The sequence below is a fragment of the Branchiostoma lanceolatum genome, chromosome 7 (assembly GCF_035083965.1).
Source record: "Branchiostoma lanceolatum isolate klBraLanc5 chromosome 7, klBraLanc5.hap2, whole genome shotgun sequence".
In the NCBI taxonomy this organism is placed as follows: Eukaryota; Metazoa; Chordata; class Leptocardii; order Amphioxiformes; family Branchiostomatidae; genus Branchiostoma; species Branchiostoma lanceolatum.
Genome location: NC_089728.1, coordinates 16,732,809 through 16,748,130, shown reverse-complemented (window position 1 = coordinate 16,748,130; position 15,322 = coordinate 16,732,809). Strand labels below are relative to the sequence as shown.

The 15,322-nt window shown below is 40.9% G+C and overlaps 2 protein-coding genes across 3 annotated transcripts; one reads left to right on the top strand and one right to left on the bottom strand.

Annotated features, from left to right (window-relative positions):
• Positions 1-396: 396 nt before the first annotated feature.
• On the bottom strand, positions 397-9,931 carry LOC136437924 (inositol monophosphatase 1-like). 2 transcript variants are annotated; one of them, XM_066432507.1, is made up of 8 exons: positions 9,806-9,931; positions 8,438-8,571; positions 5,786-5,890; positions 5,171-5,216; positions 4,654-4,762; positions 2,404-2,518; positions 1,838-1,989; positions 397-1,084 (listed from the first exon to the last, which is right to left on the bottom strand). In XM_066432507.1, exons 1-8 carry the CDS (start codon positions 9,890-9,892, stop codon positions 978-980), a joined length of 855 nt encoding a protein of 284 aa, XP_066288604.1. In that variant the 5' UTR covers positions 9,893-9,931; the 3' UTR covers positions 397-977. The 2 variants fall into 2 exon arrangements, with proteins under 2 accessions (XP_066288604.1, XP_066288605.1); XM_066432508.1 differs by lacking the exon at positions 1,838-1,989 and adding an exon at positions 1,648-1,799.
• Positions 9,932-10,139: 208 nt separating this feature from the next.
• LOC136437923 (centrosomal protein of 290 kDa-like) lies at positions 10,140-14,995 on the top strand. Its single transcript, XM_066432506.1, has 7 exons — positions 10,140-10,326; positions 11,351-11,490; positions 12,106-12,219; positions 12,595-12,685; positions 13,097-13,253; positions 13,898-13,992; positions 14,459-14,995. Exons 1-7 carry the CDS (start codon positions 10,294-10,296, stop codon positions 14,642-14,644), a joined length of 816 nt encoding a protein of 271 aa, XP_066288603.1. The 5' UTR covers positions 10,140-10,293; the 3' UTR covers positions 14,645-14,995.
• The last annotated feature ends 327 nt before the right edge of the window (positions 14,996-15,322 follow it).

Genomic DNA, 15,322 nt, shown 5'->3' with positions numbered 1-15,322 from the left:
TACAGCGTATGGTCCCATTTCATTTCTGTGCATAGTTGGCTATACAATACAAACTACCATTATATAATAAGAATTTGGCTTCCCAAACTAACTTCTACAAAATTGCATGTTGCTACTAGCACTGTTGTCAGAGCGTTTTGTCTATATATAATTAAGAGGAATGATTATAATTAATCTCTATTGCATACCTAGGCCAGGAGATATTTTGTTTTATCACACAAGCTTCTTCTTGTATTACACAGTCAAGCTTTCATGGAATATTTCAAACTAGAGCACAACTGTCAAAAATTTGAATACCGGATTGGGACGTTGGAAATGTTATAATTTTTTTGTTTTTGGACATCAAATTTTCTTAACTCCTGGTGCATTTTACATTGAAATGTGTGGCCAGTGTGGGTATGACATAAAGTAAATACAACACAGTGCATTCCGCATTACCCTCGGTCCCAGCTCTCCCTGAGGTCGGGCTAGTGCCTCACGTGATACGGAATACACCATATTGTATTCTATATCTATACCAACTCTTTGGGAACACAGACAACATACAGTACAACTACATTGCACGTAACAGTGGAGGTTGAGAATACCAATGATGCTTTGCAATACAAAGGTACAACTAAATACTTTGCTCCCTATGTGTGCTTCTGAACTAATTGTTACTAAATGTTGATAAATAAAGCATTTGAATCATAGAACACATAGAAGGGCTTCCAGACTACCACCACACTGCTGTGTAAAATCATATTTCAGCAAATCCATAATTCCATTAGAAAAAAATAAAGTACACAATCACCAGAAATTTTGCATCTAAAAAGACCTTAAATCTTCCACTTTCTCCTTTTTTTATGTAATGATTTTTCAGTATCTTTTCTAGAGCTGTCTGCCTGTACATGTACCTGATATTACGTTTAGGTACGCATCCCTAAGCTATACAAGAAAAGATTACAATGAGGAAGGCATAGTAAAGGACAGCTGAGTTAATCTCGCTGAAGCTCCATTTGCGTCAGTCCCTCTGCTATCGTCCTCGCCAGCTTCTCGCTACTCGCACACAAGACGCGTCTGGACATCATGTCGAACGGTCCTCCTGCAGGGAAAAATAACAGGACCAGAATTTATCCAAAAAATTCTTTGATTTCCTAGTTTTTCATCCACCAACCAAAAATGAAGAAATCTTTTCCTCTGAAGTAAGAGCAAAAAAAAAAAAAAAAGAAACATCAACACATGGCCAAAAGTGTAATCAAAGGTAATGTATGGATATTCAAATTAGGATAAATGTGCTCCCTCTAGCAATGTACAAAAGAAATGCAGATTAGGTGATGTTCTGTGTACTGTAATTCTCCCCCATTCCTACCTGTGGTGTCCCACACAACTCCCCATTCCTACCTGTGGTGTCCCACACCACTCCCCCATTCCTACCTGTGGTGTCCCACACTACTCCCCCATTCCTACCTGTGGTGTCCCACACTACTCCCCCATTCCTAGCTGCGGTGTCCCACACTACTCCCCCATTCCTACATGTGGTGTCCCACACTACTCCCCCATTCCTACCTGTGGTGTCCCACACTACTCCCCCATTCCTACCTTTGGTGTCCAACACTACTCCCCCATTCCTACCTGTGGTGTCCCACACTACTCCTCCATTCCTACCTGTGGTGTCCCACACTACTCCCCCGGCTTCCCTAATGATCAGTGCCCCTGCAGCGATGTCCCACACGTGGATCCCATACTGGTAGTACATGTCTCCTCCACCAATGGCTATCTGGCACATATCCAGTGCTGCGGATCCAAGCAGCCTGCACCTAAAAGCAAACACACAAAAAAAAAAAACAATCCTCACCTGCGGTGTCTAAAACAACCCCTCCTGCTTCTTTTACGACTAGGTACCCCGCCGCTACGTCCCAGCAATGGATCCCGAACTCGAAATAAGCGTCCCCACCACCACAGGCGACATGCGACATGTTTAGTGCAGCGGAACCCATGGACCGTACCCTGTGGTAACGGACATAGAAGAGAGAGAAGATCTTTAGTTTAAAAATAAGGAAAAGGGGTGAGAGACAAAAAAATAGATGGTGCTATTACGTGCACAAAGGAAAACAAGCATCTGTGTGCTATAGTATAGAGTGGTACTGACTGTTAATCATATTTAGCAGTTTAACCAATGATAGCATGGCAATTACAGGTTCCACCAATGAGAGAGTGGCTGCATATTTGTCAAACAAGACGACAAGTCTCTCTTGATAAGCAGGTCAAATAAAGCTTGTCAATTGTTGTTTCAATGTATCAAGATATAACAGACATATACATGTACTAGTATTAGTACCTACTACCACATACATACATACATAGTGAAATACAAGAGGGCAAATATAACACAAAAGTGATGATTTAAAAAACAACACTTACCCATGAGCTGAGTTTTTCTCGTTAAGAAATGACCCAAGATTACTGAAGACCAGGTCCATCTTTTCTTTGTCTCTACTAGACCCAAACTCCGAGATGAGTAGGGACTGGCTAAGGTCTGTGGAAGACATATAAAGATCAAAAATTGATGAAGGCAATGGTAACTAAGCATAATTTGTTCCTACATTTTTGTATTATAGCCTGCACCTGTATCTGCCTGTGTTGGTCAATTTATTTGTCATTTATCACAAAAGTGAGACCAAATGATCTACTTATAGCAAATTTGAACAAATTTATCAAACATAAATTGGTATTGATAAAAGCTACTTAGTTACTATTAGTGTCATTTATAAGCATTTAGATTAGATTAGACAAGAATTGCTATCATTAAGTAGAAGTACAAATGTCGCTTGCACAATAATCTTATGCAATTGATCAGCAATAAATTCCATTCATTCATGAACTAAAGAACTGCATGTCTTAACATGGCTTAATATTATTCTACATCAGAAACAGATAAGTACATTTGTAGTTTTTTTTTTTACTCGTAGGGATCACAATATGTTTGTACACACTTGTCTGTCACATCAAGCCCTGGTTACACATAACAAAATATTGCTCCCGACCACTACCCGACCAAGGTCGGTGGTAGGTTGGGAGCAGTCTGACCAGTTTTACATGTAGATTAAGAGTCAAATTTGATTCCCAAACACCAGCCAACCGCGTTGACCACCAGCCAACCATAGCCGACCTAGCTCCTGAAAACTACTCCCAACATACACAATCATTGGAGGAAGGTTGAGAGGCCAAGCTCAACTGTGTCTAATCGGGGCTTAAGAGAACCGTGTGGTGTGTGGTGTAACGGCAGGGTTTTTGGCCCAGAACCCAGCGGTCTCAAGTTCGAATCACCTAGTGCCATTGAAATGTTGTGCCCTTGGGAAAGGCACTTTACACAACTTTCCTCACCCCACCCAGGTGTAAAAGAATGGGTATATTATGTGTGGGTCACGAAACCAGAAATAGCTGCCCGTGCCCCACGTGTATTGTACTGTTGCAATTCTAATAAAATAAAATAAAACAAGAGCCTTAGGACCCAAAATCTCCATGAAATTTTTTATTTATTAAACCAGTTCCCCCCATTCTATATCGCTCAATGGTATGACCCCCGGCCACCTGTCGGGGGGGGGCTTAGGAGAAGTGACCCACTTTCGCTATTAATAGCTACTAATAGCTGTTAGTAGTGCCACAAGATTTTCCTCATTACTTATGCAAATTAGGTCCAATTTGCATAATTTGCACTTCATTTTATACAACCCTCTCTAAGCTACCTGCATAGTAAATAACATGAAAATCTGTCGCTCCTTTCTTCAGTTATTCTCCTATGAAGATTTTGACAAATACGCCATTACAGTTCCAGTGACACATACCAGGGGGCCCAAAATCGACCTTGACCTTTTTCCTCTTGACACCTACCCACATACCAAATATCATCAGATCTACACGTTCTATAGTTATGCTGATTTTACGCATCCGGTGACACATACATACACACACGGTGACACAAACATACACACACGCGCACACACACGCAAATACACTAACTTTGCATGATTTGCACTTCAGTGTGTACATCTCTGTCCAACCTACCTGCGTACCAAATAACATGAAAATCTGTTGTTCCTTTCTTCAGTTATACCCCTTTAGAACATTTTTACAAATAGGCCATTGTAGTTCCTGGGACACAAACCAGGGGGCCCAAAATCGACCTTGACCATTCTCCTCCCAGCGCATACCCACATACCAAATATCATTACAATCCATCTACACGTTCTACAGTTATGCTGACTTTGAGCATCCAGCGACACACATGCAAACGATTTACCTCCTTATTTATGCACATTCGGTCTCATTTGCATAGTTTGCACTTAAGTGTGGACATCTTGGTCTAACCTACCTGTGTACCAAATAACATGACGATCTGTCGATCCTCTCTTCAGTTCTTCTACATTGAAGATTTTTACAAATACGCCATTGCAGTTCCAGTCACACATGCCAGGGGGCCAAAAATCGACCTTGACCTTCCTCCTCTTAACACCCACCCACATACCAAAAATCATTACAATCCATGTACAGGTTCTACAGTTATGGTGACTTTAAGCATCCGGTGACACATACATACACACAAACACCAAACGCAAGCAAAACAGTATATCCATGAAAAAGCCTTTTTTCATGGAGATAACAAAGACTCACCTTCTTGTCCAGAAACATGGATAGGTTTCCCGTTCATGAAGGCGCCCTTCCCTATCTGTCCTGTGAACATCTGGTCTAGAATGGCATTGTAAACAACACCAACCACAACCTAACATGCACACAAAAAAGACAAAAAACACCTTAAAGTTTTTATCACTCATCTCCAAAAGCTAGTATTCTCTGATTTACTGAAGCCACATTGCTAATACTACCATTTAAGTTTGTGTGGTTTTTATTTCAAGAAAATGGAGTGTTTGCAGTGGTTCTTAGTTTGCGGCAGTGCTATAGTCACAATATTGGACAAAAATGTATGCAGTGGTTTTATGTTCGCTGTGAAACGGTTGCCGCAAAAAACGCAAACATAAACCCACCACGAACATTTCTGCATTTACAGTAATCCTGTATAACAACAGTGACAACATGAACAATGATTTATATTTTCATGAAGGGATTATTCAGAGGTTAAATCGCATATCATTTCATTGTAGGTAAGTATTGTTGTTGTCATGTTCCTCACCTCTTTGTTAACTGACAATGCAATAGACACAGCAACGAAGGGGAACCTGAAATTGTGGTGAAAATACATTTTGTTTAAAGACGTTGTTTATAAAAAAACATTTGACATTGTAGACTAAAAGAATAAGATGTACATACGTATGTAGCAATCAAAGAGAACAGGTTTTAGTTTAGCTTGGATCAGGAATTTCCCCAACCTAGGTGTTTAATCTGTTACTGAAAATGCATCCAAGTTTGCATTGTTCTAATTTCATGGTACTGTAGATATATATAGAAAATGGAGTGTTCACAGTTGTTTTAAGTTTGCGTTTCAGACAATAGTAGACAAGGGGGTTACGAGGGGAAAATATACGCTGTGGTTTTTAGTTCCTGGTGAAGAGCTTACCAGTATACCACAAAAAAACGCGAACATAAAACCAACGCAGACGTTTCTGCAGTAACAGTATCTCAGCAAATAATTGCTTACCTCCACACCATGGTTACCATACTAATTTTGACCGAATGTAAAAACCCTGATTAAAAAAGATCTCCCAATCTAGCCATTCTAGGACACTTCCTGTATATATTACGAGGTGTCTAACTGATCCAGACAGATCTACAATGTAGTTCTACCCACCCGTGTACAAAGTTAGTGGTACCGTCCACAGGATCGATGATCCAGGTGGGGTTGTCAGTCAACTCCACTTTCTCACCTGCCGCGGCAGACTCCTCACCTATGAAACTGATGAATAAAGAAAGTTATCAAAAACATACTAGTACTGTGGAAGTATAACTATAACACTTGAAAATATACCACTAAATAACAGACAAACTGGAAAGAAAAGACTTGGGACACTATTCCATTACAGATAACTGAAAACTGCACAAGTATAGTACAGGGCTGAAGGTACTATATACTGTGTATATGTAGTTTAAAGTTCTTGCTACTGTCTGACCTTGCAATCAACACAAACTTGCTGCCAGAAAGCTACCTTAGTAGGGAAGAGATTAACCTTCTCCCTGCTGCCTAACTCTAGATATGTAACCAATATAGCGAATTGGGTGCCAAACGGCTACTTCGGTGTTCTAAAGGTTTTTATCAAAGGAAGGCATAAGTGTCTCTGCATTGCTGCAATTCAACTTGGCCTACATGCATATGTAGGCTATTGACAGTTAGTTAGTTTGAGTAAGTTCCTTTCAATAAGAAATTTGTTTGCACTATTGACTGGATGTTTCTCACATCTATCAGTAGATAAGGGTCATCAAGTCCTGCTTATATCTATAGCTGTGTGTAATGGTAGTGTGCGTAGTCCAGTGGTTAAAGCTTACCTGAAATGAAATCTCCTGAAATTTCCTCTATCATTCATGTAAAAATTCAATCTTTTCTGAAAACATCTATGTAATCTTTAAATCAGTTCTCCGGCAAGAACTTGCTGAAACGGCGACCTAAAAATTTGTACTTTGTACTCCTGGGTGGGACTAATTAGGAACAGGGTGTGAGGTCACAACTATGACTCTCGTGTAGCTCATATGGCTGCTTGTTGGAATAACACATGTTTGATGGTCTCATATCTTAAAAAGGAAACATAATTCAGAGACAAAACTCGGTCTGTCGAAAGAACACATATTTTACTTCTCTTAGAAAAAATTGTATTGAATTCACATTACCAATAAATACTTAACAGGCCCTTGAAATTTATTCCATTCCGATGCGATTGGATAACGCAAGTCGCCACCAAGCGGAAGAAAGTTCACTACTTTAACGTACAAATTACTGTACAATAGCGGGTACAAACAGTCATCTCCTCTACTATATGCCAACTATAGCATCAACTTGCATTAGCTTGAGGTACGGTGTCCATACTGTGCATTAATGTCAAGATACATTTGGCTGTGGAAGCGCAGAAATTTGTGTCTCGATCGTACGGTCCAAACCTTCGGTCACGCGCGTTGTTTGCATGGTGTACAGTGTCAACTACGTAGAATTTACAACGGTTGGCATAAGAAATGCGAGTCAAAGTACATTCCACACAAAAGTATGTGTGTTTGTCTTTCATATTGGGTAGACAGTTCGTGGCTAACTGTCCTTGAAATTGAGAAAACAGACAGAAAATTTCGTGATAGGAAATCTACTTGAGCGGCGTCCGCGGCCATTTTTTTCTGTTATTGTGTAAGCCTGGCGTCTTGCCAGAAGCAGACGAACTGCCCCAAAACGTTCTCTCTGACTTCTCTACTTGGACCGGTCCTCCCAGACGCCATGACCGTCTTTAGCAACAGCAAGAAACCCTCGGAAACGTCACCATCGGACTTACCGGGCTGTTCTCGGTGCGTGTTCGGGAGGAGACTGCTGCTATCGCGGTTCAGTGGCGCGGTGAAATCAGACCCACCGCCCGGGTGTGTGGCCGAGTCAGGGCGACATTCCTCCGAAACCTGCTGCCGGACAGCCCAACAAGCTTCCCGCGGACTTTCCCGGGCCTGTAGCTGCCGCTTGGACGAAAGATTCCGCCTGTAAAAGCTTGTTGGTGCCGGGCTTGTGATCGTGCCGTCCGCGGCGGTGGTTATAACGGGACCTGACCTGGCGGGCGGCTTGAGCTGCCCGGCCCTCCCGCGCGAAGGCCCCTGAGATCAGTACAACTTTGTTTTCGGAGACAAACTGATTCTAACACCTCCCGAATCTGTGGAGAGATATCCCTGCCGCTAGTGGACTGACCATTTTTATAGCCGACACCATTTGGCCCTCTTGATACACTACTAGTATACTGTCCGCCGCTAGTATTATTAGGTCTAAAAGTTGTAGAAGGCGCCATTGTAGTGAACTGCACTCATAGTTGTGACGTCATGCATAACATTTGCATCTGATTTGCATTCCCTCTCAGATGCATAAAAACACACTATTTGAGGACGTTTTAACATAACTTCCCGACAGAATCATCACATGAAAAATATCCCAATCCAACCAGGAGGTAAAGGACCCCTAGAATCGTCAGAAAATCATAGAAAATAAAGAATTTGAAACCCGTTTCAGGTAAGCTTTAACGTTAGCGATCTTGCCTCTGGAACTAAAAGCCGAGGGTTCGATCCCGGCCATGTCGCTCACCCGACATGCACGCTACCGGAAAGGGTCGCAGTCTTTAGGATGGGACGTTAAGCCGTGGTCCACTGTTCATTGTGCTTGTTGAAAAGAGCTAGTCTTCTCTGTCACGACCAGTGGAAGATTAGCTCATCTGTTCATTGAGTTCATTTGAGCTAAACTAGTTTGAGATCACTTAACTTTTTTTCTGTGTCTCACCTGTGGGTTGGAAACTTCTCCCTCAGCGTAGAGATGATCATCTTCTCCACTTTCTGATCGGTCTCTGTCACCAGGTCCACGGCACACGACTTGGTCTCAATACGCTTCTCACTGCTGAAGGCACGTCGTATCTCCTATAACGTTACACAACAAACACATGTTTATCCTATAATTACAAAATAATCTACTACTATTATCCATGTGATACACACCTCAAGTGCATAGCGGTTAGAGTTTTGGTCAAGAATCAACAGTCTGGGTTTAAACCCCTGACATGTCAAAGTGTTGTGCCCTTGGAAAAGGTATTGTTCTCAAATTTCCACACATTTCCACCAAAGAATTAGGGTTATTGTTAAGGTTAGGTGTCCTTTTTCTGTCGAAACATGTAAAAACGGTCTTTGGCACGGTGCCGAGTTGTTTTGATTAGCTAGGTGCCGAGTGTGTGCTGACTTGTCTGACATTCGAAAATGAGTACCCGGTTTCAGTTAGGGACGTCCCTCGAATAGGACGCTAAAATGGAGGTCTCGTGTTGGAGAAAAGCCACACCTCCAGCATGTTATAACGTTAAAGAACGCACCACACTTATTGAGTTTTGAAAAGAGTTGGTGTCCATCCCAGTAAGAGTCGGACTGTCCTATGGACATACTAGGAGTCCTTGGGCGCTTTACTAGCCTCTACCGGGGTCCAGAGGTGGCAGAAAAGAGTAGAAATTGGCCAAATTTCTACTCTTTTCAGCCCCCACTGGAGGGGTACCGGTCTTTGCCGATTGATAATTTCTGACTTTGCTAAGAAATATACCAGTTTACTTGAAGTCAAATTTGTTACAAAAATATGTTTTACTTGATTAGGGGAGACAAATATTTGACGGGGAAAGGACATGGGAAAACGTCTTGGGGGGGGGGGGCGTCCAGGACAGGGGGGAATAATTTGACTAGGGGAAACGGTAAGGGGGGGGACGTCTAGAAACCCACTGGAGACTGGTAGTGACCGGCGTTTGAGTATTTGACACCAACTGAGGGGCGTTGCCTATAGATAGTACATGGGAAACTGAAGGTACAACACTTGCATCTGTACAAGAACAAGGTTTAAACATTAACGATAGCTTCTGGGTAGTCTCTGATGAAAGGGTGGGAGAATTGAATGAGGAGAATCACACACTGAGGAAACAAGAAGACAGGTTCGACTGCCATTGTTCTGTACGAGGTTGAGTTGATTTTGGGAAAGATGTCATTCCAAAAAATTTCTATGCCCCCCTCCCACGCCTCGGGCAAAACGAATTTCAAGGTGAGCTACAACACTTAAGGGCGAGGATATTATCGAAATGTGCACAATAATATGTTCATAAATAACTCTAGGCCTGTGTCTCACCTCCCCTGCTTCTCTGGCTACCTCCACAGCAGCGTGAAAGCAGTCATCCCACGAGTCTGTCTTCGCAACTTTAACCGGTGTCGCCATTTTGTCTTCTCTAACAGGTGATATAAAAAAATGCTGTTCACGGTTTTCAATTTCTTCGCCTTAAAAAACTGACAATACCAATTAATACATAGCGTTACACATAAATTAATAAAAACCAATAAAATATTAATTTATTCATGATATGGTTATACGAAAATTTGAACTAGAAAAGGTGAAGTATATATCTATGAACGATTAATCTTAAATGATTATCAAGGCATTGAATAGTTTTCACTGGACAGCTAATGTAGGCGGTAAATTCAAAATGGCGGAAGTGGAACACTTTTGGTAATCTAGAAAGTCAAACGCTGTTAAAATTGGTTATGTAGCATCATAACCATGGTAGATTCTGGTTGTGAATTTTCTCTAAGGACTACAGAAAACCTCAAGAGTGGACCAGTATGGATATGCCGAGTATTCACGTCTGCAACAAGGTAAAAAATAGTCGGACCGATCAACATGTTGTTTGTACTGTTGTAAGTTGTAGAACCAAGCGTTAAAATTATTTTCAACGCCATTTATTTATGACTTAAAGATTTACTTAAAGCAAGCAGGTTATATGCTTAAAAGGTCTAGAACTTGGCATGGTAGTGAGATAGACTACGTAGATTATGATTCCAACCATTTATGATTATTTGCAAAGGTAAACTACATACCTTGTACGTTCGGTCACTCACATAAAATTATATTCTGTGTTTGACATGATATTCATAATTTGGAGTCGCTCAGCCACTAGCTCAGGGCTGGAAAAACACCCACCAGCCTCCTGGAGTTTGTAGAGATGAAATGAGATTGCAGAAAAAATATAAGCATGTTAACGTTATGTGGGTAGGTCATAAATGAATACAGGTTTAATATCATGTCTAGCATCATCTAAACTACATGTGTAGTACGTTGATGAAGGTTAGACATCCAGGTAATAAGATACGCCAAAAATAATTACTCAAGCAACTGGATACTAGTAAGATTCTGAAACAGTCAGACGTTTCAGATAGCATCCGCTGTCTTTCGTCAGTGACTTCGTCAGTACATGTGTAGTAACGTTATACTGATGAACAGATACATGTAGATCATACTCATTTATCCCACATTCTATCCCCATAGCCTGATCATGATTGAATCACGCTTATAGCAGCTGCCTACATACTAGTATGAAGCCCTGGACACCAGAAGGTCACGTTTTACTGGTCTACTGAGTACATATATCCCCCAGTGCAACTGTCTTGTTCTGGGCCAGGCTGGAGGCTTGCCTGCCTGCCTGTCTGCCTTAGCCCACCTACTTTGGCCCTGATGGTGTTATATGGGGGGCCCTTATATGATGAATGATAATGATCATGATCATCAAATTTGATCCAGTTGCTTGAGTTGAGTAGCTGTTACTTTGCATATCTTATTTATTTCCTTGCTGTCCAACCCTAATCACTGTTAATGATCATGTATCAAATGTATGTTTAACAGTTGACAGTTGAGAACCAGCACCTGACCAGACAGGTGAGGAAGTTGAGGAGGAAGAACAGCGGACTGGAGCTGGAGTTGGGACAGCTGAGGGACCAGGTCAGAGTTCAGACTCTGCTGAGGGATTACGTCACTACCAGGAAGTGAGTTGTACCTTTAATTACCTTCGCCAGAAGGTTATGTTTTCGGTTTTGCCTTATGGTTGATCAGCAGTGGTCGTATGTTTGTATGTTAACTATGTACAAAACGTGAATAGATCTTCATGATAATTGGTAGGTGGGTAAGTGTTGCAGAAACAAAGGTAAACTTTGATAATGGGCCTCTTAGCCTCATACTGTACTGCAGCGGAACTTTAGTCTTTGGTCTAATTTTCTGGAAATACACATGTACTAATACTATCGTCGTGATATTTGAGTGGTGGATAGCTGTTGGCCGTGTTGGGGCAGGGAGTAAGTGGCGTAAGTATGGACCCCCTAGCAACTTGTATTGTGACTGTACTCAGTACGAAGTATGAAGTGTGATTCCTTTGTTTGTTTGTAACTGTGGAAGCGTGTGGGTGTGATTCTTGGGTGTTTTGCATAACTAGTCTCGAGTTTTGAGGCGTAGCACATGTTTTGTGAAGCAAACTTAAACTAGATATCATACATATATGAGATGAGACTGATAGTTTGATCCAAACATGCTCAAGGTGTGGCTCTCTTCAAACAAGGAACATCCACGAGTCTGTATTACTAAAAAAAACGGGTTGTTTCCTCCAGTGCGGAAAGCCAGACAGAGGCTCAGTGGCAGCATAAGAAGGAACAGAGACCCCTAGCATCTGCCAGCAGAACTGCAGGGAAGCAGGCCAAGGGAGATGAAGACAAAGTGAACAAGTAAGTCAAATTACAACTACATTTGTACATTTTTAGAACAACTAAAACTAATGTAATAACCACAAAATGAATAGAATATTAATTCTTATTATTATGATGAGGTATTTTTTGTGATTAACCAGAAACTATTACCTTTGCCAAGAAGGTTATGTTTTCGGTTGCGCGTGTACATGTATGTGTGTGTGTGTGTATGTGTGTGTGTGTGTCTTTGTGCATGTGTGTGGATCTGTGAACACAATACATACTGTACCTGGGTGGATTGTCTTGATATTTGGTATATGGGTATATGAATAGGTCTTTTTGCATTTAAGTCAAGAGGATCTTTAAGACAAGTTCTGTTTGAAACTTTGACTTGTGTATTTGTGCCCTTTGCAGACTTCTCTCTATGCACAACACCCTCCTGAGGAGGTATGAGAAGGAGGTGAAGACAAATGCAGAACATGTGGAGGCCATTGCAAACCTAAACGTCAGTATCCTTCTTTGATCTTTTTAAAGCTCTACTGTGTAACAATGAATGAGTTACATAAACACAGTACTGTAACAATCTAGGATAACAGCACAAAACCAAGAATTAGATTCAACAGCAGGGCTGTCTCTAGGACCCATCCCAAGACAGAAATTTGCTTCTTAGGACGGACAAAAAATTCAACTCGTTTGTATTTTTGTAAGATCAAAATGACAGATCTAACAACCAAAATATACAACATGACATTGTGCTGAGAAAAAGTGAGTAGGACGGAAAATAATCAATGCTAGAGACGGCCCTGTTCAAGCATTTGTATTGAAATTTAAAAAAAAGAAACTTACCTGGTTACAACTTTATAATGTTCAAAGTTTTTGTATCAAATTTCTTTTACTTTCTTTTTCTTGGATGCAGCTAAAAATCTACGAACTTGAGCAGAGTCTACAAAAGGCTAACCAGCAGGCAGAGAGGCTGCAGCAGTCCCAGCATGCACCGCCAGGCAAAACTGCAAAGGCTCGTGGGAAGAGAAGTAGATCCCCCTACAGGAGAACACCATCACCTACTGATGCTGGTTTGTCATTGGCTGATTTGTTAAACTGTTTTATCAGATGTGGTGTGTGATTGGCTACTTCTGATCTCCATGCCTGTATTGGTTTCAAGCAGGCTTTTAGCTAGGATTTATAGACAGGACATCCAAAAATATTTGGGGGGGGGGGGGGCAGCAGACTTCCCCAGTGGGCTCGATGAATTAACAATTACCTGGTAGCTTTGCATATCAATCATTTACATGCTGTTCCAGTGTCTGGTATGAGGCAAAAACAACAGTGGCAGTGTGTGTATGTGTGAGGAACACATGAACATGTACAAAATGTACATGACTTGTGTAATGTAATAACCAGGGAAACAAGGTGTCCTCTAGGTGGCCCCTGCAAAAGGAGGGCATCTATTTTTTTTCTTAGTGTAGGGCATCCAGAAGACGCCCTGACGCCCTGCTAGCTAATAGCTTGGTTTCATAGTTCTGCCTATTTCATACTTCAACCTTTGTCTTGTTAGCCTGGGTGTCATCCTATTTCTACCTGGGCTCCTACACTCTCTACCCTAAAAAATTATATTTTTTTTAGGGTAGTGAGTGTAGGAGCCCCAGTAGAAATTGGATGACACCCAGGCTATTGCCTTGTATTGCCTGACTTGTTTTACCGTCTACCTCTTCTACAGGACTTTTACAGGAGATTAGAAAATTAAAGCGGGAGAGAGACAAGCTCAACAAGGAAAATCAGAAGTTCAAAAGTGAACTGAAAGGTTTAGATGCCGTAAGTAATGCTTATTTTTGCTAATTGTGTATGACATCACTTTTGTTTTATTACCTTATCAGTATGATGTCCAATGGCAGGAATCATAACATATATTCTAATATGTCCTCTAGCTTTTATTAAGGTAAAAATGTGTGTTTTTGTAATTGACTACTCATCTTGCTTTGTGGTTTTCTGCTATCCGTCTTGTATTTTCTATGCATGTTGAACTGTGTTCTTAATAATCATGGAAGCTCATCTGTATTGGTAGTAATCATAATACAATTCTGAACTTCCTACCAATGCCTTAGTGTTGGAAGAAAGTTTAGCATGGTATTATGTGTTCTTAGTCAATGTTTTATCTTTGTACATTGCGTTTATGTTTTTGAAGAGAATTTTTCTTATCAGCATTTTACTTTTTGCTTCATCCTCAATAAATAGATGTGAAAAATATATGTCTTTTTCTATTTTTTCCTTTTTTACATAGGGTTTCTTTGAGGAAATTGAAGATTTGAAGTATGCACTTCAGCAATCTGCCAAACTCAATAAGGAATATGAAACGACCATGAGGCAGATGTGCGCGAGGTTTGGGGTTCCCTTCCCGTTCCCCGACTCCAGACCGCCTTCCGTCACTCGTCGAAGGAGAAGCAGATCGAGATCAAACATCCGATGAACAGGACAGTTTTTTTTAAGTGCTTGTGTCACCAAGTCCGAAACACAACAGTTCCTTATTTCTTTTGATAACCAGAAAATCAAACAAAAATGGAAACTTGCAATTGTATGTAATTTAGGATTATGCACTGTTTGCTTATCAAAAGAACATCTTTTGAGAGTTGGTCTATCCTGCTATAGCTCTGAGTGTGCCAAAGTCGGTCAGCTGGAATGTATAATCGTCCATGCTTGTAACACTGAAGAGTTAAGTTGTTTTTGAAAACAATTACATTGTACAGGGTTTTCTAAACATGTTAAAACTATAAGGATAAATACCTTCTATACTTGCCAATAAAATTATGTGCAGTTTTTATCACCATGATTTATTTCGTTTTATAGTAGCAATATCTTGCAAGACTTTCTTTAATCAAAACACATCATACCATAATTCAGAAACAGCTTTATTCTCCATACTCGCATTTCTGTTCAAACCTGCTTTTCAAAGTGCTTGAAAGAACTTAATCTGACATTAACAACATGCAGTTCCACCCAAAGTCACATTCACTCACTCACTCACTCTCCCATAGCTTAGTCAGCCGTAGGGGAAGCATAGCATTCAGTCACATGCACAGTACAGTTTTTTGTTCGTTGGTTTTCAGTGTGGCTACAACAGAACAAGAGTTTTAGTGGTCAACAAGAT